The sequence below is a fragment of the Salmo salar genome, chromosome ssa02 (genome assembly GCF_905237065.1).
Source record: "Salmo salar chromosome ssa02, Ssal_v3.1, whole genome shotgun sequence".
In the NCBI taxonomy this organism is placed as follows: Eukaryota; Metazoa; Chordata; class Actinopteri; order Salmoniformes; family Salmonidae; genus Salmo; species Salmo salar.
The window spans coordinates 63,213,708-63,236,407 of record NC_059443.1 but is presented as its reverse complement, the minus strand read 5'-3'; the positions used below and the strand labels follow the sequence as shown (position 1 = coordinate 63,236,407).

The 22,700-nt window shown below is 43.6% G+C and overlaps 1 protein-coding gene across 1 annotated transcript in view; it reads left to right on the top strand.

The window, feature by feature from the left end:
* The window catches only part of LOC106594786 (glutamate receptor ionotropic, NMDA 2B), a 121,834-nt gene that overhangs the window by 49,405 nt on the left and 49,729 nt on the right, over positions 1–22,700 (top strand). Inside the window, 3 exon segments of the mRNA XM_045707501.1 lie at positions 15,183–15,326; positions 18,109–18,379; positions 18,764–18,956. Of these exon segments, the coding sequence (XP_045563457.1) occupies positions 15,183–15,326; positions 18,109–18,379; positions 18,764–18,956 (608 nt within the window).

Genomic DNA, 22,700 nt, shown 5'->3' with positions numbered 1-22,700 from the left:
ATTTTATCCTGAGTGTAGGTTATTTCCCTGACATCTGGAATCAAGGACTCATAACCCCAATCTTTAAGAACGGAGACAAATTTGACCCTAACAATTACAGAGGCATTTGTGTGAACAATAACCTGGGGAAGGTTTTCTGTAGTATCATCAATGTAAGAGTTCTAAACTTCCTTAATAAGCACAATGTCTTGAGTAAAAGCCAAATTGGATTTATACCAAAACATCGCACAACTGATCATATTTACACCTTACACACCCTGATAGATAAACATGTCCACCAAAATAATACCAAAATATACGCTTGCTTTATCGACTTCCAAAAAGCATTTGATTCTATTTGGCATACAGGACTGTTCTACAAAGTTATTGAAAGTGGTGTAGGGGGTAAAACATATGACATAATTAAATCAATGTATACTGGCAATACGTGCAGCATTAAAATTGGTAAGAAAATAACAAAATTCTTTAACCAGGGGCGGGGCCTTTGTCAGGGTTGCAATCCGAGCCCTGCACTCTTCAATATTTACATTAACGAATTGGCCACTATTCTAGAAAAATCCTCAGCCCCTGGTGTTAGTCTCCACAATTCAGAAGTTAAATGCCTACTCTTCGCAGATGACCTATGCCTGCTGTCACCCACAGCACCTGGCCTACAGCAGAGCCTGGACCTGCTAGAGCAGTACTGCCAGACCTGGGCCCTGGCAGTAAACCCCAAAAAGACTAAAATAATGATTTTCCAGAGAAGATCCAGATCTCAGGGAATTAGACCAAAGTTCTCAATTGGTACAAAATATATAGAGTACTGTACACACTACAATTACTTAGGTTTAAAAATAAGCTCAACTGGACACCTTAATGAGGCAGTGAATGAACTGAGAGAGAAAGCACGCAGGGCATTCTACGCCATTAAAAAGCAAATTCAAATTGAAATACCTATTAAAATTTGGATAAAACTAATTGAATATGTCATTGAACCAATTGCACTTTATGGCAGCGAGGTGTGGGGTCCACTGCAAAACAAGATTTCATCAAATGGGACAAACACCCCATTGAAACCCTACATGCAGAGTTCTGTAAGATTCTCCTACGTGTCCAGAGGAAAACTACAAACAATGCATGCAGGGCAGAATTAGGCCAATATCCACTAATAATATAAACTCAAAAAAGAGCAATTAAGTTTTGGAAACATCTAAAATACAGTGACCCCCTCTCATATCATTACCAAGCCCTGCAATGCCAAGAGCTGAGCAAAGAAAAGAGTCCCCTCATCCAGCTGGTCCTGGGGCTGAGTTCACAAACCTGTTCTACTAACACACTGAAGCCTCAGGACCAGAACATCCAATCAATCAGAATAAACCAAATTACAACACAGTCAAAACAAAACTACATTGCTTATTGGGAAACACAAGCACAAACACAAAGCAAAATGCAGTGCTATCTGGCCCTAAATCGACAGTACACCATGGCTAAATATTTGACCATGGTTACTGATCAAAACCTTAGACAAACCTTGACAAAGTACAGGCTCAGTGAGCACAGCCTTGCCATTGAGAAGAGTAGACACAGGAAAACCTGGCTCCTTGTAGAGGAAAGGCTGTGCAACCACTGCACAACAGCAGAACCTGAGACGGAGCTGCATTTCCTGACAAAATGTCAAAAATATAAAACAATTAGAGAGTGTCATTTCCCCAAATTTTAAACCCTTATTCAAGGTTTCAAAGACCTCTCTGATGAGGACAGGCTACCCGTCCTGTTGGGGGAGGACGCAGAGAGCTGTGTGTTGGCAGCGCACTACATTGCTGCCTGCCATAAGTTGAGGAACAGTGTCTGACAGACCAATAAACCTGCACATGTACTCTACTGTATGACTATTGTTATTGTTGAATGTATGGTTATTTTGACCCTTGGTTATTGTTGTTACTGTTGTCCCGTTGACAATTTTGATTCTCATTATTATTTATTTTTTATATTGTAAATATCCAAAATAAGCTTTGGCAATATGTACATTGTTACGTCATGCCAATAAAGCGAATTGAATTGAATTGAATTGAGAGAGAGAGAGAGCGAGAGAGAGAGAGAGAGAGAGAGAGAGAGAGAGAGAGAGAGAGAGAGAGAGAGAGAGAGAAACCTGACACAGCACACAGGGGGACAAAAACCTACCTGGAGTTGACAGCATGCCCTCCCCCATATGCCCCCCTAGACACAACTACGACAACATAACCAACAAAATCGGGTCATAACTCCTGCAGCTCTGTCGGACGCTGGGTATGTACATAGTCAATGGTAGGCTTCGAGGGACTCCTATGGTAGGTACACATATAGCTCATCTATTGACAGTAGTACTGTAGACTACTTTATCACTGACCTCAACCCAGAGTCTCTTAGAGCGTTCACAGTCAGTCCACTGACACCACTATCAGTTCACAGCAAAATCACAGTCTACTTGAACAGAGCTTTGCTCAATCATGAGGCATCAAAGCCGAAGGAATTGAATAGTATTAAGAAATGCTGTAGATGGCAGGAAAGTAGTGTGGAAATCTACCCCAAAAATATTAGGCAACAACAAATTCAATCACTTCCAGACAATTTCCCGGACAAAATGTTTTACTGTAATAGTGAAGGTGTAAACTTGGCAGTAGAAAACCTAAACAGTATATTTGACCTCTCAGCTTCCCTATCAAATCTAAAAGTTTCAAACAGACAACGTAAGAAAATGAACAACAATGACAAATGCTTTGATGAAGAATGCAAAAACATAAAGAAATTGAGAAACCTATCCAACCAAAAACACAGAGACCCAGAAAACCCGAGCCTACGTCTTCACTATGGTGAATCACTTAAACAATATAGAAATTCACTACAAAAAAAGAAGGAACAGCATGTCAGAAATCAGCTCAATGTAACTGAAGAATCCACAGACTCTAACCACTTCTTGGAAAATTGGAAAACTCTAAACAAACAACAACACAAAGAGTTATGTATCCAAAACGGAGATGTATGGAGAAACCACTTCTCCAATCTTTTTGGCTCTATAACAAAGAACAAACAGCAAAAACATATGCATGATCAAATACAAATCATAGAATCAACTATTAAAGACTACCAGAACTGGATTGGATTCTCCAATTACATTGAATAAACTACAGGACAGAATACAAACCCTCCAACCCAAAATGGCCTGTGGGGTTGATGGTATCCCAAAAGTGGAGACAAATTTGACCCCAATAACTACCGTGGGATATGCGTCAACAGCAACCTTGGGAAAATCCTCTGCATTATCATTAACAGCAGACTCGTACATTTCCTCAGTGAAAACAATGTACTGAGCAAATGTAAAATTGGCTTTTTACCAAATTACCGTACGACAGACAACATATTCACTCTTGACAAACAAACAAACCAAAACAAAGGCAAAGTCTCCTCATGCTTTTGTTTTCAAAAAAGCTTTCGACTGAATTTGGCACGAGGGCCTGCTATACAAATTTATGGAAAATTGGGTTGATGGGAAAAACATCCGAAATTATAAAATCCATGTACACAAACAACAAGTGTGTGGTTAAAATTGGCAAAAAACACACACATTTCTTTCCACATGGCCAGGAAGTGAGACAGGGAAGCAGCTTAAGCCCCACCCTCTTCAACATATATATCAACGAATTGGCGAGGGCACTAGAACAGTCTGCAGGACCCGGCCTCACCCTACTAGAACCTGAAGTCAAATGTCTACTGTTTGCTAATGGTCTGGTGCTTCTGTCACCAACCATAGAGGGCCTACAGCAGCAACTAGATCTTCTACACAGATTCTGTCAGACCTTGGCCCTGACAGTAAATCTCAGTAAGACCAAAATAATGGTGTTCCAAGAAAGATCCAGTTTCCAGGACCACAAATACAAATTCCATCTAGACACCGTTGCCCTAGAGCACACAAAAGAACGATACATACCTCGGCCTAAACATCAGCGCCACAGGTAACTTCCACAGAGCTGTGAATGATCTGAGAGACAAGGCAAGAAGGGCCTTCTATGCCATCAAAAGGAACATCAAATTTGACATACCAATTAGGTTCTGGCTAAAAATACTTGAATCAGTTATAGAACCCATTGCTCTTTATGGTTGTGAGGTCTGAATTCTCAAAATGAATTCTCAAATTGGGACAAATACCAAATTGATACTCTGCATGCAGAATTCTGCAAAAATATCTTCAGTGTACAACGTAAAACACCAAATAATGCATGCAGAGCAGAATTAGACAGATACCAACTAATTATAAAAATACAGAAAAGGGCCGTTAAATTCTACAACCACCTAAAAGGAAGCGATTCCCAAACCTTCCTTAACAAAGCCATCACCTAGGGAGAAATAAACATGGAGAAGAGTCCCCTAAGCAAGCTGGTCCTGTGGCTCTGTTCATAAATACAAACAGACCCCACAGAGGCCCAGTACAGCAACACAATTAGACCCAACCAAATCATGAGAAAACAAAAAGATAATTACTTGACACGTTGGAATAAATTAACCAAAAAAACAGATCAAACTAGAATGCTATTTGGCCCTAAACAGAGAGTACATAGTGGCAGAATACCTGACCACTGAGCATAGCCTTGCTATTGAGAAAGTTTGCTGAAGGCAGGCCTGGCTTTCATGAGAAGACAGGCTATGTGCACACTGCCCACAAAATGAGGTGGAAACTGAGCTGCACTTCTTAACCTCCTGCCAAATGTATGACCATATTAGAGACACATATTTCCCTCAGATTACACAGACCCACAAAGAATTTGAAAACAAATCGAATTTTGATAAACTCCCATATCTATTGGGTGAAATACCACAGTGTGCCATCACAGCAGCAAGATTTGTGACCTGTTGCCAAAAGAAAAGGGCAACCATTGAAGAACAAACACCATTGTAAACACAACCTATATTTATGTTTATTTATTTTCCCTTTTGTACATTAACTATTTGCACATCATTACAACACTGTGTATAGACATACTATGCAATTTGAAATGTCTTTACTCTTTTGGAACTTTTGTAAGTGTAATGTTTACTGTTAATCTTTTATTATTTACTTCACTTTTGTTTATTATCTATTTCACTTGCTTTGGCAATGTAAACATATGTTATCCATGCCAATAAAACCCCTTAAATTGAAATTGAAATTGAAATTGAATTGAGAGAGTGTTTTAAATAAATACTGTAGATGACGGAAGGAGTTAGTTGGAGAATGAAAGAGAGTTAGCTGATTAATGGACAGAGAGAGAGAGATTAGTGAGGGAAAACAGAATGAAGGGAGGAATCAGCATGAAGTGGAGGCAGACAGAGTTAGGCTGAGAGGAGGAGGAGAGAAAGAGAGGGAGTGAGCGAGCGAGAGAGGAGATGGAGTGGAAATGGGAGTCAAGACTTGCCAAAAAACGCACTGACAGGGTTGTGAACCGCATGTATCTCATTGTACTCTGTGCTTGGCTCTGCTCTGCACTCTAACCCTCTGTGCTTGTTAGAGAGAAGAGGGGAAGAGAGAGAGAGAGAAGAGGAGAAGGAGGGGGCATCTGAGGGAGAGAGCGAGCACACACACACATGTGTTTGGCAGAAGTGAAACACCCACATAAAATCACTGGACATTTTCTCAAGAGGTTGATCTTTGATGGGAAATCAAGGCTAGAGTAATTCCTACATTATGCACTCCTATTTCCTTGCATTCTCCAGGGACGAATTTTCCGCGATTGATACATTTACATTTTAGTAATTTAGCAGATGCTCTTATCCAGAGTGAATTATGCAGTGCATACATTTTCATACTTTTTTCTTACTGGTCCCCCATGGTAATCAAACTCTCAACCCTGGCATTGCAAGCTCCATTTTCTACCAACTGAGCCACACTGGACCACAATATGCTTTTATACAACGATATACTTTTATACAAACTGTTGTTTTCTTTATTCAGTCACTCTATTCATTACGCCAGTGTATTTACAGTATAGTCTGTCTATAGTGACACTGCATTAGCTTAGCATTCAAATGAAGACCTTCTCCTCCAATGTGTTTTGAGAAAGAGGCGAGGAGAGAGGACACAAGGAATCAAGGAAGAGGAACTGAGAAAGCGCTATAGTACACAGTAGTTCGTTATCCATCTCGGGCTAAGTCAGGGTCACATATAAGTGGCTCTTCTCGATTGGCTGGGGTGGAATGGACCAATCAGCATGCATCGCATCCATGTGTCAGTGATTAATTACCCAGCATGCTGTCCCGTTGTTAACGAGCTTAATCAACTCCTCGTGACGAGAGGTTTTCATTAACCGCAGAGTGCAAAGGTCTCCATCCTTCCATTCTCCTTTCCTCATTGTATTGGTATTTTTTCTTCGCTATCTCGACCAGACTCACCTTCCTTCCTTCCTTCCTTCCTTCCTTCCTTCCTTCCTTCCTTCCTTCCTTCCTTCCTTCCTTCCTTCCTTCCTTCCTTCCTTCCTTCCTTCCTTCCTTCCTTCCTTCCTTCCTTCCTTCCTGTCCCGAACACCAGCCTCTCTGTCCTGGTCTTGTCCTTTAAACTGTCATCCCCATGTCCCTCGCCGTCAATCCATTTCAGTGTATTTCAGGATGTAATGGGCTTGGCTGACATGATGTGAGTCCTGCCAGGGCTGTAGACGTTACAGTAGCAGATCCAATAAGACAATTGGCCTTCTCCATCTTCTCCCTCCGTACACAGAGTGGCAGTTTGAGACACATTAGTGGAGACTGGAGGAAAAAAGTTTGAAATTTTGCAGAGGTTTGGAAAAAAGCGTGTGTGTGTGTGCATGTGTGCTCGCACAGGAGTGTGTGTGTGCGTGTAATACAGACGAATTTGAAACACAAAGTGATAGTCATTTATTTTAATTAGATATTCAGCACATTATTAAAACGTTTCTTGAGAGCAGAACCTGGTGTTGGGAAACAGAAATAGAGAAGATGGTGAGGGGGAAAAAATATGTTGGGGAAGAGGATGATAAATCATTCCTGGTATTTCAAATCAACTATGAGTTGATGAGTTTCTGTCATTCTCTTTTTTTAATTATATGTTTCTGGGCTGATTCACTGAGTCATTCACTGCTATGTCAAATAGGACCTATATTATTAGTGTCTTATCATAAGTAAGGGGACTCTGCTGTGTGTGTGTGTGTGTGTGTGTGTGTGTGTGTGTGTGTGTGTGTGTGTGTGTGTGTGTGTGTGTGTGTGTGTGTGTGTGTGTGTGTGTGTGTGTGTGTGTGTGTGTGTGTGTGTGTGTGTGTGTTCGCTTGCGTGGGTGTGTTTGTACAGTGCAGTATGTGAATGTGTCTACATGTACAGTACCAGACAAAAGTTTGGACACACTTACTCATTCAAGGGTTTTTCTTAATTTTTTACTATTTTCTACATTGTAGAATAATAGTGAAGACATCAACACTATGAAATAACACATATGGAATTATGTAGTAACCAAAAAAGTGTTAAACAAATCAAAATATATTTTATGTATAAGTAGCCACCCTTTGCCTTGATGACAGCTTTGCACACTCTTGGCATTCTCTCAACCAGCTTCATAAAGTAGTCACCAGGATTGCATTTCAATTAACAGGTGTGCTTTGTTAATAGTCAATTTGAGGAATTTCTTCCCTTCTTAATGCGTTTCAGCCAATCAGTTGTGTTGTAACAAGGTAGGGGTGGTATACAGAAGATAGCCCTATTTGGTAGAAGACCAAGTCCATATTATGGCAAGAACAGCTCAAATAAGCAAAGAGAAACAACAGTCCATCATCACTTTAACACATGGCCTGTCAATCCGGAAAATGTAAAATACTTTGAATGTTTCTTCAAGTGCAGTCGCAAAAACCATCAAGCGCTATGATGAAACTGGCTCTCATGAGGACCGCCACAGGAAAGGAAGACCCAGAGTTACCTCTGCTGCAGAGGATAAGTTCATTAGAGTTACCAGCCTCAGATTGCAGCCCAAATAAATGCTTCACGGAGTTCAAGTAACAGACACATCTCAACATCAACTGTTCAGAGAAGACTGTGTGAATCAGACCTTCATGGTCGAATTGCTGCAAAGAAACCACTACTAAAGGACACCAATAATAATAAGAGACTTGCTTGGGCCAAGAAACACGAGCAATGGACATTAAACCTGTGGAAATCTGTCCTTTGGTCTGTTGAAGCCAAATTTGCGATTTTTGGTTCCAACAGCTGTGTCTTTGTGAGACGCAGAGTAGGGGAACGGATGATCTCCACATGTGTGGTTCCCACCGTGAAGCATGAAAGAGGAGGTGTGATGCTGTGGGGGTGCTTTGCTGGTGACACTGTCTGTGATTTATTTAGAATTCAAGGCACACTTAACCAGCATGGCTACCACAGCATTCTGCAGAGATACGCCATCCCATCTGGTTTGCACTTAGTGGGACTATCATTTGTTTTCAACAGGACAATGACCCAAAATACACCTCAAGGCTGTGTAAGGGCTATTTGACCAAGGAGAGTGATGGAGTGCTGCATCAGATGACCTGGCCTTCACAATCACCCGGCCTCAACCCAATTGAGATGGTTTGGGATGAGTTGGACCACAGAGTGAAGGAAAAGCAGCCAACAAGTGCTCAGCATATGTGGGAACTCCTTCAAGACTGTTGGAAAAGCATTTCTCATGAAGGTGGTTGAGAGAATGCCAATAGTGTACAAAGCTGTCATCAAGGTAAAGGGTGGCTACTTTGAAGAATCTCAAATGTATAATATATTTGTTTAGCACTTTTTTGGTTACTACATGATTCCATGTGTTATTTCATAGTTTTTATGTCTTCACTATTATTCTAGTAAAATAGTAAAATAAAGAAAAACCCTTGAATGAGTAGATGTGTCCAAACTTTTGACTGGTACTGTATGTATTCATGCATGTATATGTACGGCACCATATGCACATACAGTATGTGTGCATGGTAAATATGCTTCCAAGCTGTAAAACCAGTGCATGAGCAGTCATATTCTATGACCTTAGTTTAACCCCCTCCGTGTGGGTGTGTGTGTGACCGTGTGTGTGTGTGTGTGTGTGTGTGTGTGTGTGTGTGTGTGTGTGTGTGTGTGTGTGTGTGTGTGTGTGTGTGTGTGTGTGTGTGCGTGCGTGCGTGCGGATGGTTGTGACCATGGTTTGTGTGTGTGTGGAGGATGGTTGTGACCATGGTTTGTGTATGTGTGGAGGATGGTTGTGACCATGGTTTGTGTATGTGTGGAGGATGGTTGTGACCATGGTTTGTGTGTGTGTGGAGGATGGTTCTGACCATGGTTTGTGTATGTGTGGAGGATGGTTGTGACCATGGTTTGTGTGTGTGTGGAGGATGGTTGTGACCATGGGGGTTTGGTGCCGTGACCAACATGATATTCCCCACACAGAGGTCAGAGGTGGGAGCCTGCTGGCTATGGTGAGGACAGGCCTCAGCATGCTGATAATAAAGGTCACGGTGTATTTTACAGTCTGTTAAAATGGACATTATACTGGAAAAATAACTCTATAATGTCCTTTTTAATCGACTGTAAAATACGCAAAAGAGTACTGTACATACTTGGTTTCTTTGGGATTCTTTGAAACGAACCATAGAACAGCTTCTATGAGACTGCTACCTGGCAGCCACAAGATGTACTAGTTTGTTGAATAAAGTACAAAACCTGCACTTTTTGTCAAACATTGATTTGCTTGTGATTTACGCATAACATTAACAGCTTCTTACTGTGAGAGTGGCTAATTGCCACACAACAGGAGCGAAAACTTTTTGCTAGTTTGTTAATGACATCGACGATTGGAGCCAGAGATTTGAGATGCTGAGGTTCTTTTTGATTTCATATTGTGCTGTTCACAAAATGTTGCAATGTCCTAACGCGCTCTATATGTAGTTCCCATGATTGCCATCCCCATTTTCCAGAGCTCGTCATTTATAGAATGCACATGTTCTCAGTCTATTGGCTGCCCAGCAAATGAAACGGGAACAACTGTGTAATCATTTCCTGGACCAAAAATAGAGGAGTAATTCAATCAAGACACTGTGGGTTCTTCAAATGAAGTGCATAAGAAAAAGCGACGCAACAGGAAGGACTTCAAAATAGGGTCATTCCTAATTAAACAAGGAATGTTAGATGAATTAACTCTGTGTGTATTTGATTAGCGAAGAAATATGATGATGAAGCATGATGAGCTTAAACCACAGAGTGAGATTGACAGCAGGATGAATGTGCTGGGGAGAAAATATGGAAAGACAGAGGAAAGATAGATAGATGGAGAAAAGACCGGAAAGATAGATAGATGGAGAAAAGACAGAGGGAAGATAGATGGAGAAAAGACAGAGGGAAAATAGATAGATGGAGAAAAGACAGAGGGAAGATAGATAGATGGAGAAAAGACCGGAAAGATAGATAGATGGAGGAAAGACAGAGGGAAGATAGATAGATGGAGGAAAGACAGAGGGAAAATAGATAGATGGAGAAAAGACAGAGGGAAGATAGATAGATGGAGAAAAGACAGAGGGAAGATAGATGGAGAAAAGACAGAGGGAAAATAGATAGATGGAGAAAAGACAGAGGGAAGATAGATAGATGGAGAAAAGACCGGAAAGATAGATAGATGGAGGAAAGACAGAGGGAAGATAGATAGATGGAGGAAAGACAGAGGGAAAATAGATAGATGGAGAAAAGACAGAGGGAAGATAGATAGATGGAGAAAAGACAGAGGGAAAATAGATAGATGGAGAAAAGACAGAGGGAAGATAGATAGATGGAGGAAAGACAGAGGGAAGATAGATAGATGGAGGAAAGACAGAGGGAAAATAGATAGATGGAGAAAAGACAGAGGGAAAATAGATAGATGGAGAAAAGACAGAGGGAAGATAGATAGATGGAGGAAAGACAGAGGGAAGATAGATAGATGGAGAAAAGACAGAGGGAAGATAGATAGATGGAGAAAAGACAGAGGGAAAATAGATAGATGGAGAAAAGACAGAGGGAAAATAGATTGATGGAGAAAAGACAGAGGGAAGATAGATAGATGGAGAAAAGACAGAGGGAAGATAGATAGATGGAGAAAAGACAGAGGGAAGATAGATAGATGGAGGAAAGACAGAGGGAAGATAGATAGATGGAGAAAAGACAGAGGGAAGATAGATAGATGGAGAAAAGACAGAGGGAAGATAGATAGATGGAGAAAAGACAGAGGGAAGATAGATAGATGGAGGAAAGACAGAGGGAAGATAGATAGATGGAGGAAAGACAGAGGGAAGATAGATAGATGGAGAAAAGACAGAGGGAAGATAGATAGATGGAGGAAAGACAGAGGGAAGATAGATAGATGGAGAAAAGATAGTCGGAAGGGGGGAGAGGATTAAAGGTGGATTGAAAGAGGGGAGTGAAGTGGGAAAACGGAGTGTTTGAAGGAGAGGAAGGAAAGGATGTGTCTACTATAACGCAGCTGCTACTTCAATGTGTGAATGTGTGTGTTTGTGAATCTTTCTCTTGTTCTTACTCTCTCTCTCTCTGGGAGTTCTTAGGTTTTTCCTGTTTTCTCAATTGAGACTCCTCTCTATCTCTTGCTCAGCCCCAACTGCCACCCCCTCCCTCTATCTCTCCGATCACCCCTCTCTCTCCTTCTCTCTCTCTCTCTCTCTCTCTCTCTCTCTCTCGCTCTCTCTCAATCCTCTCCCACCAGGGCTTGTTAAGCGGAGGGCTGATATGTCGCTCTCTCCCAGCAAATCTAATTGGAGACAGGCTTTCACTGGCATGACATGGAGATGAGTTGCCAAATCCTTTCAGACCCGCTTTAGACTGCTCACACACACACACACACACACACACACACACACACACACACACACACACACACACACACACACACACACACACACACACACACACACACACACACACACACACACACACACACACACACACCACAGTACACATTGACGCAGCAGAGGAAGCAGCTAGCTCCGCCGACAACGCCAGGCGAAGCCACCGTGACAATCTGATATAAATCAAGCTCACAACACTTCAGTCTTAATAGGTTTAAATAATAGCCGCCCTCAACACTGCTCCCCATCCCAGCGCATCTTATAGAAACGGGTGACATACTGTAAAGAAGGAAGCGATGAAAGCACTTTTTTGTGTACTAAACTCTGCATATATTTATAGATGCATTGCAGAGTGGTTGATGTGAGGTGTGGTTGAGGTGTTAGAGTCACTATGTTAAAGACGGGTTTCTCACATATTAGGCTTCATCACAGTACAGTACGTTACAAATCCTCAGGGAGATGCAATAGGTTACAGTGCTGTATAACTGCTGCGGCTGGTTGCTGTCATCTTTATGCACAACGGGATAATGATGATAGTGATAGTGAGTCAGTTAAGCTACTGTACTTTACTAGCCTCCTTTAGCTAATGTCTGCAACATGCCGCTATGTTTGCAACATGCAGCTCGATTGATTTCGAGCTAAACAGTCAAACTCACATAGCACAATGCCGACAAAAGCATGTCAAAATTCAAACAATACTTTTCAGAGAGTTACAATAATAGGTATTTTGGCCCTGCTGGCCCTGCAGGACACTGGTTAGCACCTCGCAGACATGAGCTAATTGAGCTTTAGGACTTGGTGTGAAGAAGATAAACACGAAGAGTAAAAAAAACACTGACAGACAGTAATTCCATTAGGAGAAAAAAAACAGTGAATTGATGAGGATATTAAAGAGAACATTAGACTGATTAGCTGTTATTCTATGAATAATGGAATAGGTGTCTGCTGATCCAAGTGAATGACATTTGAGAAAGAGAGAGAGAAAAGAGAGAAAGACAATGAAAAGAGAGAATAGAATGATAGAGGAAAAGAGTGGGAAAAAGTATTCAAATTAAATTATATCTGTATCCGCACAGGGATTAATAATGTAGGACAGAGAGAAAATAGAGAGAGAAGTGTATAAAGGTGTGAAGAGGAGAGATAGGGCTCAGGATAGATTGAGAAACGTGGAGGATCAAGAGGAGTCAATGGCTGCCGTGGATTTGCGGTTGATTGACAGGAAATTATGGGAAGGGACAAACACAGCATACATACAACAACACTCACCTTTGAAATTCACATGACCTTCAGAATATATGGAACGTAGTCAAAATAGCAATGGATTTCAATAGAAAGGTTAGAGTTTAAGGGTGCGCCTGTGATGCGTTTGTGCGCAAGCATATTATTTTAACACGGTTATTTCAAGTGAAGTCAACGTTTCAGGATAAGTCCCCCAACCTCACCTATTCTACTTCTACACTTCCATCCCCCATTGACATGGAATGTGATTACCTCATCAAAGCAGAAGCTAGGTAACGGATCAAGCCGTATCTGTCCCTGTGGGGGAGAAGGGAGATGTAACGGGGGGGGGGGGGGGAGTGGGCTTTGATGTGGAGTGGAGCGAGTAGACCTGAGCCAGGGAGAGCTCAGCACAGCCTGCTGCATGAGTAACATGGAGCCACAGCCTATGGATACGCCCATACACACAGAGTCACGTACAGAGCTGTCACATAGGCAGGCCATGCTTGCATGCACACGGGAACATGCAAATATAGTATTGACGTCACACATATTCATTCTCAAACTAACAGTATCGCTCACTCGCTCACTCGCTCACTGTGTACACATACGGTGGGGTCCAACATTACACCCTTGATTAAGATTAGAAAAAATGACTATATAAAATAAATAATTAAAATACTGTGCTATATTGTATGCTAAAACAAACATTATTTTATACTTATACAGTTGCTCAGAGAAAGAGATTTTGTTCAACAAGTAATCATTTTTTTGTCTCAAAAAGGTAGGGTTAAAAATGATTGACAACCCTGTTTTCAATACCTTCAAATAGCTCACCTTGCGAGGATAACGTAACTGAACCTTTTTCTAAAATGTTTTATGAGTTGGAGAACACATTGGGAGGGATCCATACAGAATCCTTCCAGATCCTTGATATCCTTCGTCTGCGTTTATGGGATTGTCCTCTTCAAATCAAACCACATGTTTTCAATTGGCTTCATGTCTGGAAACTGACATAACTATTGCAAAAAGTTGATTATGTGGCCAGTTAATAACCATTTTATTTGTGGATTTTTATGTATGCTTGGGGTTATTGTCTTCCTGGAAGAGGAATGGTCTAAGATCCCTTCCAATGTGTTCTCCAACTCATAAAACATTTTGGAAAAAGGCTTAGTGCCATTATCTTTGTAAGGTGAGGTATTGAAAACAGTGGTGTCAGTAATATTGACCCCTGCCTTTTGAGAAAAAAACTGCATCTATTTCTCTGAGCTATTGTATTAGTATAAAATAATATAATTTTCCATTTGTTTAGCATACAGTATAGCTCAGTATTTGAATTATTTATTTTATACAGTAATAATTTCTTATCTTTGTGTCAATCATTTCAAACCCCACTGTACATATGAGCAGATTCTCACACACACACGCACACACACACACACACACACACACACACACACACACACACACACACACACACACACACACACACACACACACACACACACACACACACACACAGGCATGTTTGTTTTACTATCCTTGTGGGGACCAAACAATTGATTCCCATTCAAAATCCTATTTTCCCTAACCCCTAAACCTAACCTTAAACCATAACCCTAATTCTAACCCTAATCCTAATTGTAACCCTAACCCTAACCGTAAACCTAACCCCTAAACCTAAAATAGCCTTTTTCCTTGTGGTGACCGGTGAGATGTCCCCACTTGTCAGAATTTTACTTGTTTTACTATCCTTGTGAGGACACACACACATACATGCACACTCACAATCTCGCTCACACTCACTCACTAATAATCGTACACACACTCCCCCACTGACAAACTCATGAACACAAATAGACCCCTGACGTTCAGCTGATACAGTTCCTATGATGTCCCCTCCAGTCCCTTAGTTCCATAAATAATGCATCTCAACCATCATGTCCTCATGGGTGACTGAACAACATCGCCCTAGCTCCCTGGACCTCCCTTGAGTCTCCAGATGTTGTTTGTGTGTGTGGCCACGCATGTACTGTATGTGTACGATCCTCCTTTACATATTATTTCCATTTGACCATTGACCTGACGTCCCGTTCTTCTGTCTTCCCTCTCTCTTCTCTCTTTTCCCCGTGTTTGCAGGACGACCACTCCATGTTCTTCCAGTTTGGCCCGTCCATAGAGCAGCAGGCCTCCATCATGCTGAAGATCATGGAGGAATACGACTGGTACATCTTCTCCATCGTCACCACCTACTACCCCGGATACCAGGACTTTGTCAATAAAGTGAGGCAGACCAGACCTGGGTTCAAATACTATTGGAAATCAGTTCAAATACACTATATATACAAAAGTATGTGGACACCCGTTTAAATGAGTGGATTCGGCTATTTCAGCCACACTCATTGCTGACAGGTGTATAAAAAGCACGCAGCATTCCAATCTCCATAGACAAACACTGGCAGTAGAATGGCTTTACTGAAGAGCTCAGTGACTTTTAACGTGGCACCGTCATAGGATGCCACCTTTCCAACAAGTCAGTTCATCAAATTTCTGCCCTGCTAGTGCTGTTATTGTGATGTGGAAACGTCTAGGAGCAACAACGGCTCAGCTGCGAAGTGGTAGGCCACACAAGCTCACAGAATGGGGCCGGCGAAAGCTGAAGCGAGTAGCGCGTAAAAATCGTCTGTCCTCCACCACACTCACTACTGAGTTCCAAACTGCCTCTGGAAGCAATGTCAGCACAAGAAGTGTTCGTCGGGAGCTTCATGAAATGAGTTTCCATGGCCGAGCAGCCGCACACAAGTCTAAGATCATCATGTGCAATGCCAAGCGTCGGCTGGAGTGGTGTAAAGCTTGCCGCCATTGAACTCAGGAGCAGTGGAAACGCGTTCTCTGCAGTGATGAATCACACTTCACCATCTGGCAGTCTGACGGATGAATCTGGATTTGGCAGATGCCAGGAGAATGCTACCCTGCCCGAATGCATAATGCCAACTGTAAAGTTTGGTGGAGGAGGAATAATGTTCTTTTTTTTATGTTTCGGGCTCTTTCGTTCCAGTTAAGAGAAATCTTAACGCTACAGCATGCAATGACAGTCTAGACGATTCTATGCTTCCAAATTTGTAGCAACAGTTTGGAGAAGGCACTTTCCAGTTTCAGCATGACAATGCCCTGTGCACAAAGCGAGATCCATACAGAAATGGCTTTTCGAGATCGGTGTGGAAGAACTTGACTGGCCTGCCTAGAGCCCTGACCTCAACCCCACCAAACACCTTTGGAATGAATTGGATCACCGACTGCGAGCAAGGCTTAATCGCCCAACATCAGTGCCCAACCTCATTAATGCTCTTGTGGCAGAATGGATGCAAGTCCCCGCAGCAACGTTCCAATATCTAGTGGAAAGCCTTCCCAGAAGAGTGGAGGCTGTTATAGCAGTAAAGGGGGGACCAACTCCATATTAATGCCCATGATTTTGGAATGAGATGTTCGACGAGCGGATGTCCACATACTTTTGGTCATGTAGTGTACTTTGGCTGTGCTTGATTGAGCTCGCCTGTTGCAATGAACTAAAAGAAAAGTCTCATGTTCAAACCCTGCACATCTGGCACTCCAAGCAAAGTATTTTAAAAATGGCATCCATTTTCTCCTGTTTCTATATCTTATTCATCATTGTTCCTATGAAACCCCTATGAGAGATGCCCCGTACCAAACCTGTTGTTTCTATGAAACCCCTATAAGACAGGAGAAATACTCCAGATATAACAGACTGACCCTAGCCCCCCGACACATAAACTACTGCAGCGTAAATACTGGAGGCTGAGACAGGAGGGGTCGGGAGACACTGTGGCCCCGTCTGACGATACCCCCGGACAGGGCCAAACAGGCAGGATATAACCCCACCCACTTTGCCAAAGCACAGCCCCCACACCACTAGAGGGTATTTCTCAACCACCAACTTACCATCCTGAGACAAGGCCGAGTATAGCCAACAAAGATCTCTGCCACGGTACAACCCAAGGGGGAACGCCAACCCGGACAGGAAGATCACGTCAGTGACTCAACCCACTCAAGTGAAGCACCCCTACCAGGGACGGCATGGAAGAGCACCAGTAAGCCAGTGACTCAGCCCCTGTAATAGGGTTCGATGCAGAGAATCCCAGTGGAGAGAGGGGAACCGGTCAGGCAGAGACAGCAAGGGCAGTTCGTTGCTCCAGTGCCTTTCCGTTCACCTTCACACTCCTGGGCCAGACTACACTCAATCATAGGACCTACTGAAGAGATGAGTCTTCAATAAAGACTTAAAGGTTGAGACCGAGTCTGCGTCTCTCACATGGGTAGGCAGACCATTCAATAAAAATGGAGCTCTATAGGAGAAAGCCCTGCCTCCAGCTGTTTGCTTAGAAATTCTACGGACAATAAGAAGGCCTGCGTCTTGTGACCGTAGCGTACGTGTAGGTATGTACGGCAGGACCAAATCGGAAAGATAGGTAGGAGCAAGCCCATGTAATGCTTGTAGGTTAGCAGTAAAACCTTGAAATCAGCCCTTGCCTTAACAGGAAGCCAGTGTAGAGAGGCTAGCACTGGAGTAAACCTATTGTTCCTATGAAACCCCTATGAGCGATGCCCCACACCAAACCTGTTGTTCATATGAAACCCCTATGAGAGATGCCCCACACCAAACCTGTGGTCCTTTCCCTTAGTTTTGAAAGCATTCTTTAGAAAACAGCCAGGACTTAAAGCTCAAGTACAACCCTAGAGCTGAACTGGCAGACTACTAGTCTTACACCTGCACAGCTAAACCCAAGAGAGGAGCCAGAAAGACTGCCAGACAGACAAACAAACTGTTTACTTTTCAAGTGCTGTTTCTTGTGTGGATATTGGAACAGAACGTCAATACTTTTCTTTCCTCGTCTTCCTCCTCCTCCTCCTCCCTCCCTCTCTCCCTCTCTCCTCTTCTTTTACCCATCCTCCCTCACTCTTCCACCTCCTCCTCCCCTCTCTCTTCTTCCTTCTCCTCCCTCTCTCCTCTCCCCCTTCACCCCCCTTTCCCTCTCCCCCACCATAGATCCGGAGCACCATAGAGAACAGTTTTGTGGGCTGGGAGCTAGAAGAAGTCCTCCTGTTGGACATGTCTGTGGATGACGGAGACGCTAAGATCCAGAACCAGATGAAGAAGCTGCAGAGCCCTGTCTACCTGCTTTACTGCACCAAGGAGGAGGCCTACACCATCTTTGAGGTGGCAAACTCTGTGGGACTGACGGGATACGGGTACACCTGGATCGTACCGTCGCTAGTGGCCGGCGACGCCGATAATGTCCCCGCCGTGTTTCCCACAGGTAGTTACTGGATGGGGTTAGAATGGGGGTCAGGAGAAGGGTAAAAAGTTAAAGTGCATACTGATCCAGGAGCAGTTTATTCTCCCCAGCTTTTAAACCTTATTAAACTGAAAATACAAAACTGATCTTAGATCAGTGTCTCTGGGAAACTTCATCCTACTCTGGGTGAGCTCAGCTGTAAAGGGTGTTGGATTTTGGGGTTACAAACAAGTTTTTAATTCATGTGGCACCTCTGTTATTTGAGATGGCTCTCTTAACCTCTCTCTCCACCTCCCACCTTTTCACCCCTCATCCTTCCACATCTTCCCCTACCCCCCATTTTCTTCTCTTTTTCCCTCTCTCTTTTTCCCTCTCTCTCTCTCTCTCTCTCTCTCCTTCTCTCAGGGCTAATTTCGGTGTCGTATGACGAATGGGACTACAGTTTGGAGGCTCGGGTGCGGGATGCAGTGGCTGTCATCGCCATGGCAACCTCCACCATGATGCTGGACCGGGGGCAACACACACTGCTCAAGTCTGGCTGCAACGAAACCCCTAACAAGAAGGGCTCCAAACAAGGCAACTCCAATGAAGTACTCAAGTGAGTGCCCTAGATATGGGGGTACAGAGTGGTAGAAACATAGAGTATAGTATGGTAGAGACTATAAGGGCGCTGCTGACCCGCAAAACGACTAACCATCATCTAAAACTGACACTTACCTTAACCCTGACCTAATTTTAGCCAATTCTGAAATGAAATATCAGTTTGCAGGTCAGGAGTGTCCGTATAGCCTTTTCCTTATAGTACAGACACACACACAGACCTTTGAGGAACATTGTCCTCTTTTTAGTCATCCCAGCAGAACCTGAAGAGAAGTGGATATGTACAGCCTTTTTCAACATTTTACATTTTAGTCATTTAGCAGACGCTCTTATCCAGAGCGACTTACAGTAGTGAATACATACATTTCATTTCATGCATTTATTTTTTTTGTACTGGCCCCCCGTGGGAATCGAACCCACAACCCTGGCGTTGCAAACACCATGCTCTACCAACTGAGCCACAATAACCACAATAATCATGAAAGAAAACATATTTTTCTTTCTTCATTTACTTGTTTTGTTATCTGACGCATTACAGTACAGAACATTACAGTACACTCAGTACATGAATAATTAATCTCCATTTAACTTCATAGGGCTTTGCTTTTAGTGCCTGCATTGTTCATAGATTCTGTGACTAATTGAATGCTTGGGGACAAACGGATTAAATTAAAAGAGGTCCAAAGAACAGTAGGAGGTTAGGAGGTGTGTGTGTGTCTGTGTGTGTGTGTGTGTCTGTGTGTTTTGTGTGAGTGTGTGTTAGACTCCCTTCCTCTAGCACTGTTGTTGGGGTACTGATTGAGTTACATTTACAGTCTAATAATGGTTGGGGTACTGATTGAGTTACATTTACAGTCTAATAAGGGTTGGGGTACTGATTGAGTTACATTTACAGTCTAATAATGGTTGGGGTACTGATTGAGTTACATTTACAGTCTAATAAGGGTTGGGGTACTGATTGAGTTACATTTACAGTCTAATAAGCAGCTGAAAAATGAGCTCCTACAAATATTGAAATTTACATGGTTTTTAGAGTGAAGTACATCGGAAAAAAGCAAAAGAAAACTGCAAGACTGAATAGGAGAAAAAACAAGCAACAAACAAAGAAGATAGGCTTTTGAAAAAGAACTATTTTTTATAAAATTGTAGTTATCTTAGCTAGCTGAATTGTTTACCAGTTGCTAAGCAGTTGCTAGGGACTCTTTTGGAAGAAGCTAGCTAGCTAACGAAGAACAACAAAGAATATCTAGTTAACAGAAGAAAAGAAAGAGAAAATCAGGACAGAAGAAAAAGGATATCAAAGAGAAACAGTTCTCTAAAGACACAAGAGACAATAATACAAGAAACAACACTTCTGTAGCTTGTCAACTATGTGTCTGTCTATCCCTGTTCTCTCCCCTCTGCACAGGCCATACAAACGCTTCACACCGCGTGGCCGCTGCCACTCTAACCTGTGGAGTTCCAGGTCTCTGGCAGCCTCTGGAACTGCCGGTCTGCAGCCAACAAGGCTGAGTTCATCTCAGCCTATGCTACCCTCCAGTCCCTAGACTTCATGGCGCTGATGGAAACATGGTTTACCACAGATAACACTGCTACTCCTACTGCTCTCTCTTCGTCTGCCCACGTGTTCTCGCATACCCCTAGAGCATCGAGCCAGCGGGGTGGTGGCACTGGAATCCTCATCTCTCCCAAGTGGACATTCTCTCTTTCTCCCCTGACCCATCTGTCTATCTCCTCATTTGAATTCCATGCTGTCACAGTTACCAGCCCTTTCAAGCTTAACATCCTTATCATTTATCGCCCTCCAGGTTCCCTTGGAGAGTTCATCAATGAGCTTGACGCCTTGATAAGTTCCTTTCCTGAGGATGGCTCACCTCTCACAGTTCTGGGTGACTTTAACCTCCCCACGTCTACCTTTGACTCATTCCTCTCTGCCTCCTTCTTTCCACTCCTCTCCTCTTTTGACCTCACCCTCTCACCTTCCCCCCCTACTCACAAGGCAGGCAATACGCTTGACCTCATCTTTACTAGATGCTGTTCTTCCACTAATCTCATTGCAACTCCCCTCCAAATCTCCGACCACTACCTTGTATCCTTTTCCCTCTTGCTCTCATCCAACACTTCTCACTCTGCCCCTACTCGGATGGTATTGCGCCGTCCCAACCTTCGCTCTCTCTCTCCCGCTACTCTCTCCTCTTCCATCCTATCATCTCTTCCCTCTGCTCAAACCTTCTCCAACCTATCTCCTGATTCTGCCTCCTTAACCCTCCTCTCCTCCCTTTCTGCATCCTTTGATTTTCTCTGTCCCCCATCCTCCAGGCCGGCTCGGTCCTCCCCTCCTGCTCCGTGGCTCGACGACTCACTACGAGCTCACAGAACAGGGCTCCGGGCAGCCGAGCGGAAATGGAGGAAAACTCGCCTCCCCTGCGGACCTGGCATCCTTTCACTCCCTCCTCTCTACATTCTCCTCTTCTGTCTCTGCTGCTAAAGCCACTTTCTACCACTCTAAATTCCAAGCATCTGCCTCTAACCCTAGGAAGCTCTTTGCTACCTTCTCCTCCCTCCTGAATCCTCCTCCCTCTCCCCCCTCCTCCCTCTCTGCGGAAGACTTCGTCAACCATTTTGAAAAGAAGGTTGACGATATCCGATCCTCGTTTGCTAAGTCAAACGACACCGCTGGTCCTGCTCACAGTGCCCTACCCTGTGCTTTGACCTCTTTCTCCCCTCTCTCTCCAGATGAAATCTCGCGTCTTGTGACGGCCGGCCGCCCAACAACCTGCCCACTTGACCTTATCCCCTCCTCTCTTCTCCAGACCATTTCCGGAGACCTTCTCCCCTTCCTCACCTCGCTCATCAACTCATCCTTGACCGCTGGCTACGTCCCTTCCGTCTTCAAGAGAGCGAGAGTTGCACCCCTTCTGAAAAAAACCTACACTCGATCCCTCCGATGTCAACAACTACAGACCAGTATCCCTTCTTTCTTTTCTCTCCAAAACTCTTGAACGTGCCGTCCTTGGCCAGCTCTCCTGCTATCTCTCTCAGAATGACCTTCTTGATCCTAATCAGTCAGGTTTCAAGACTGGGCATCCAACTGAGACTGCTCTTCTCTGTGTCACGGAGGCTCTCCGCACTGCTAAAGCTAACTCTCTCTCCTCTGCTCTCATCCTTCTAGACCTATCTGCTGCCTTTGATACTGTGAACCATCAGATCCTCCTCTTCACCCTCTCCGAGTTGGGCATCTCCGGCGCGGCCCACGCTTGGATTGCGTCCTACCTGACAGGTCGCTCCTACCAGGTGGCGTGGCGAGAATCTATCTCCGCACCATGCGCTCTCACCACTGGTGTCCCCCAGGGATCTGTTCTAGGCCCTCTCCTATTCTCGCTATACACCAAGTCACTTGGCTCTGTCATATCCTCACATGGTCTCTCCTATCATTGCTATGCAGACGACACACAATTAATCTTCTCCTTTCCCCCTTCTGATAACCAGGCGGAGAATCGCATCTCTGCATGTCTGTCAGACATATCAGTGTGGATGACGGATCACCACCTCAAGCTGAACCTCGGCAAGACGGAGCTGCTCTTCCTCCCGGGGAAGGACTGCCCGTTCCATGATCTCGCCATCACGGTTGACAACTCCCTTGTGTCCTCCTCCCAGAGTGCTAAGAACCTTGGCGTGATCCTGGACAACACCCTGTCGTTCTCCACTAACATCAAGGCGGTGACCCGATCCTGTAGGTTCA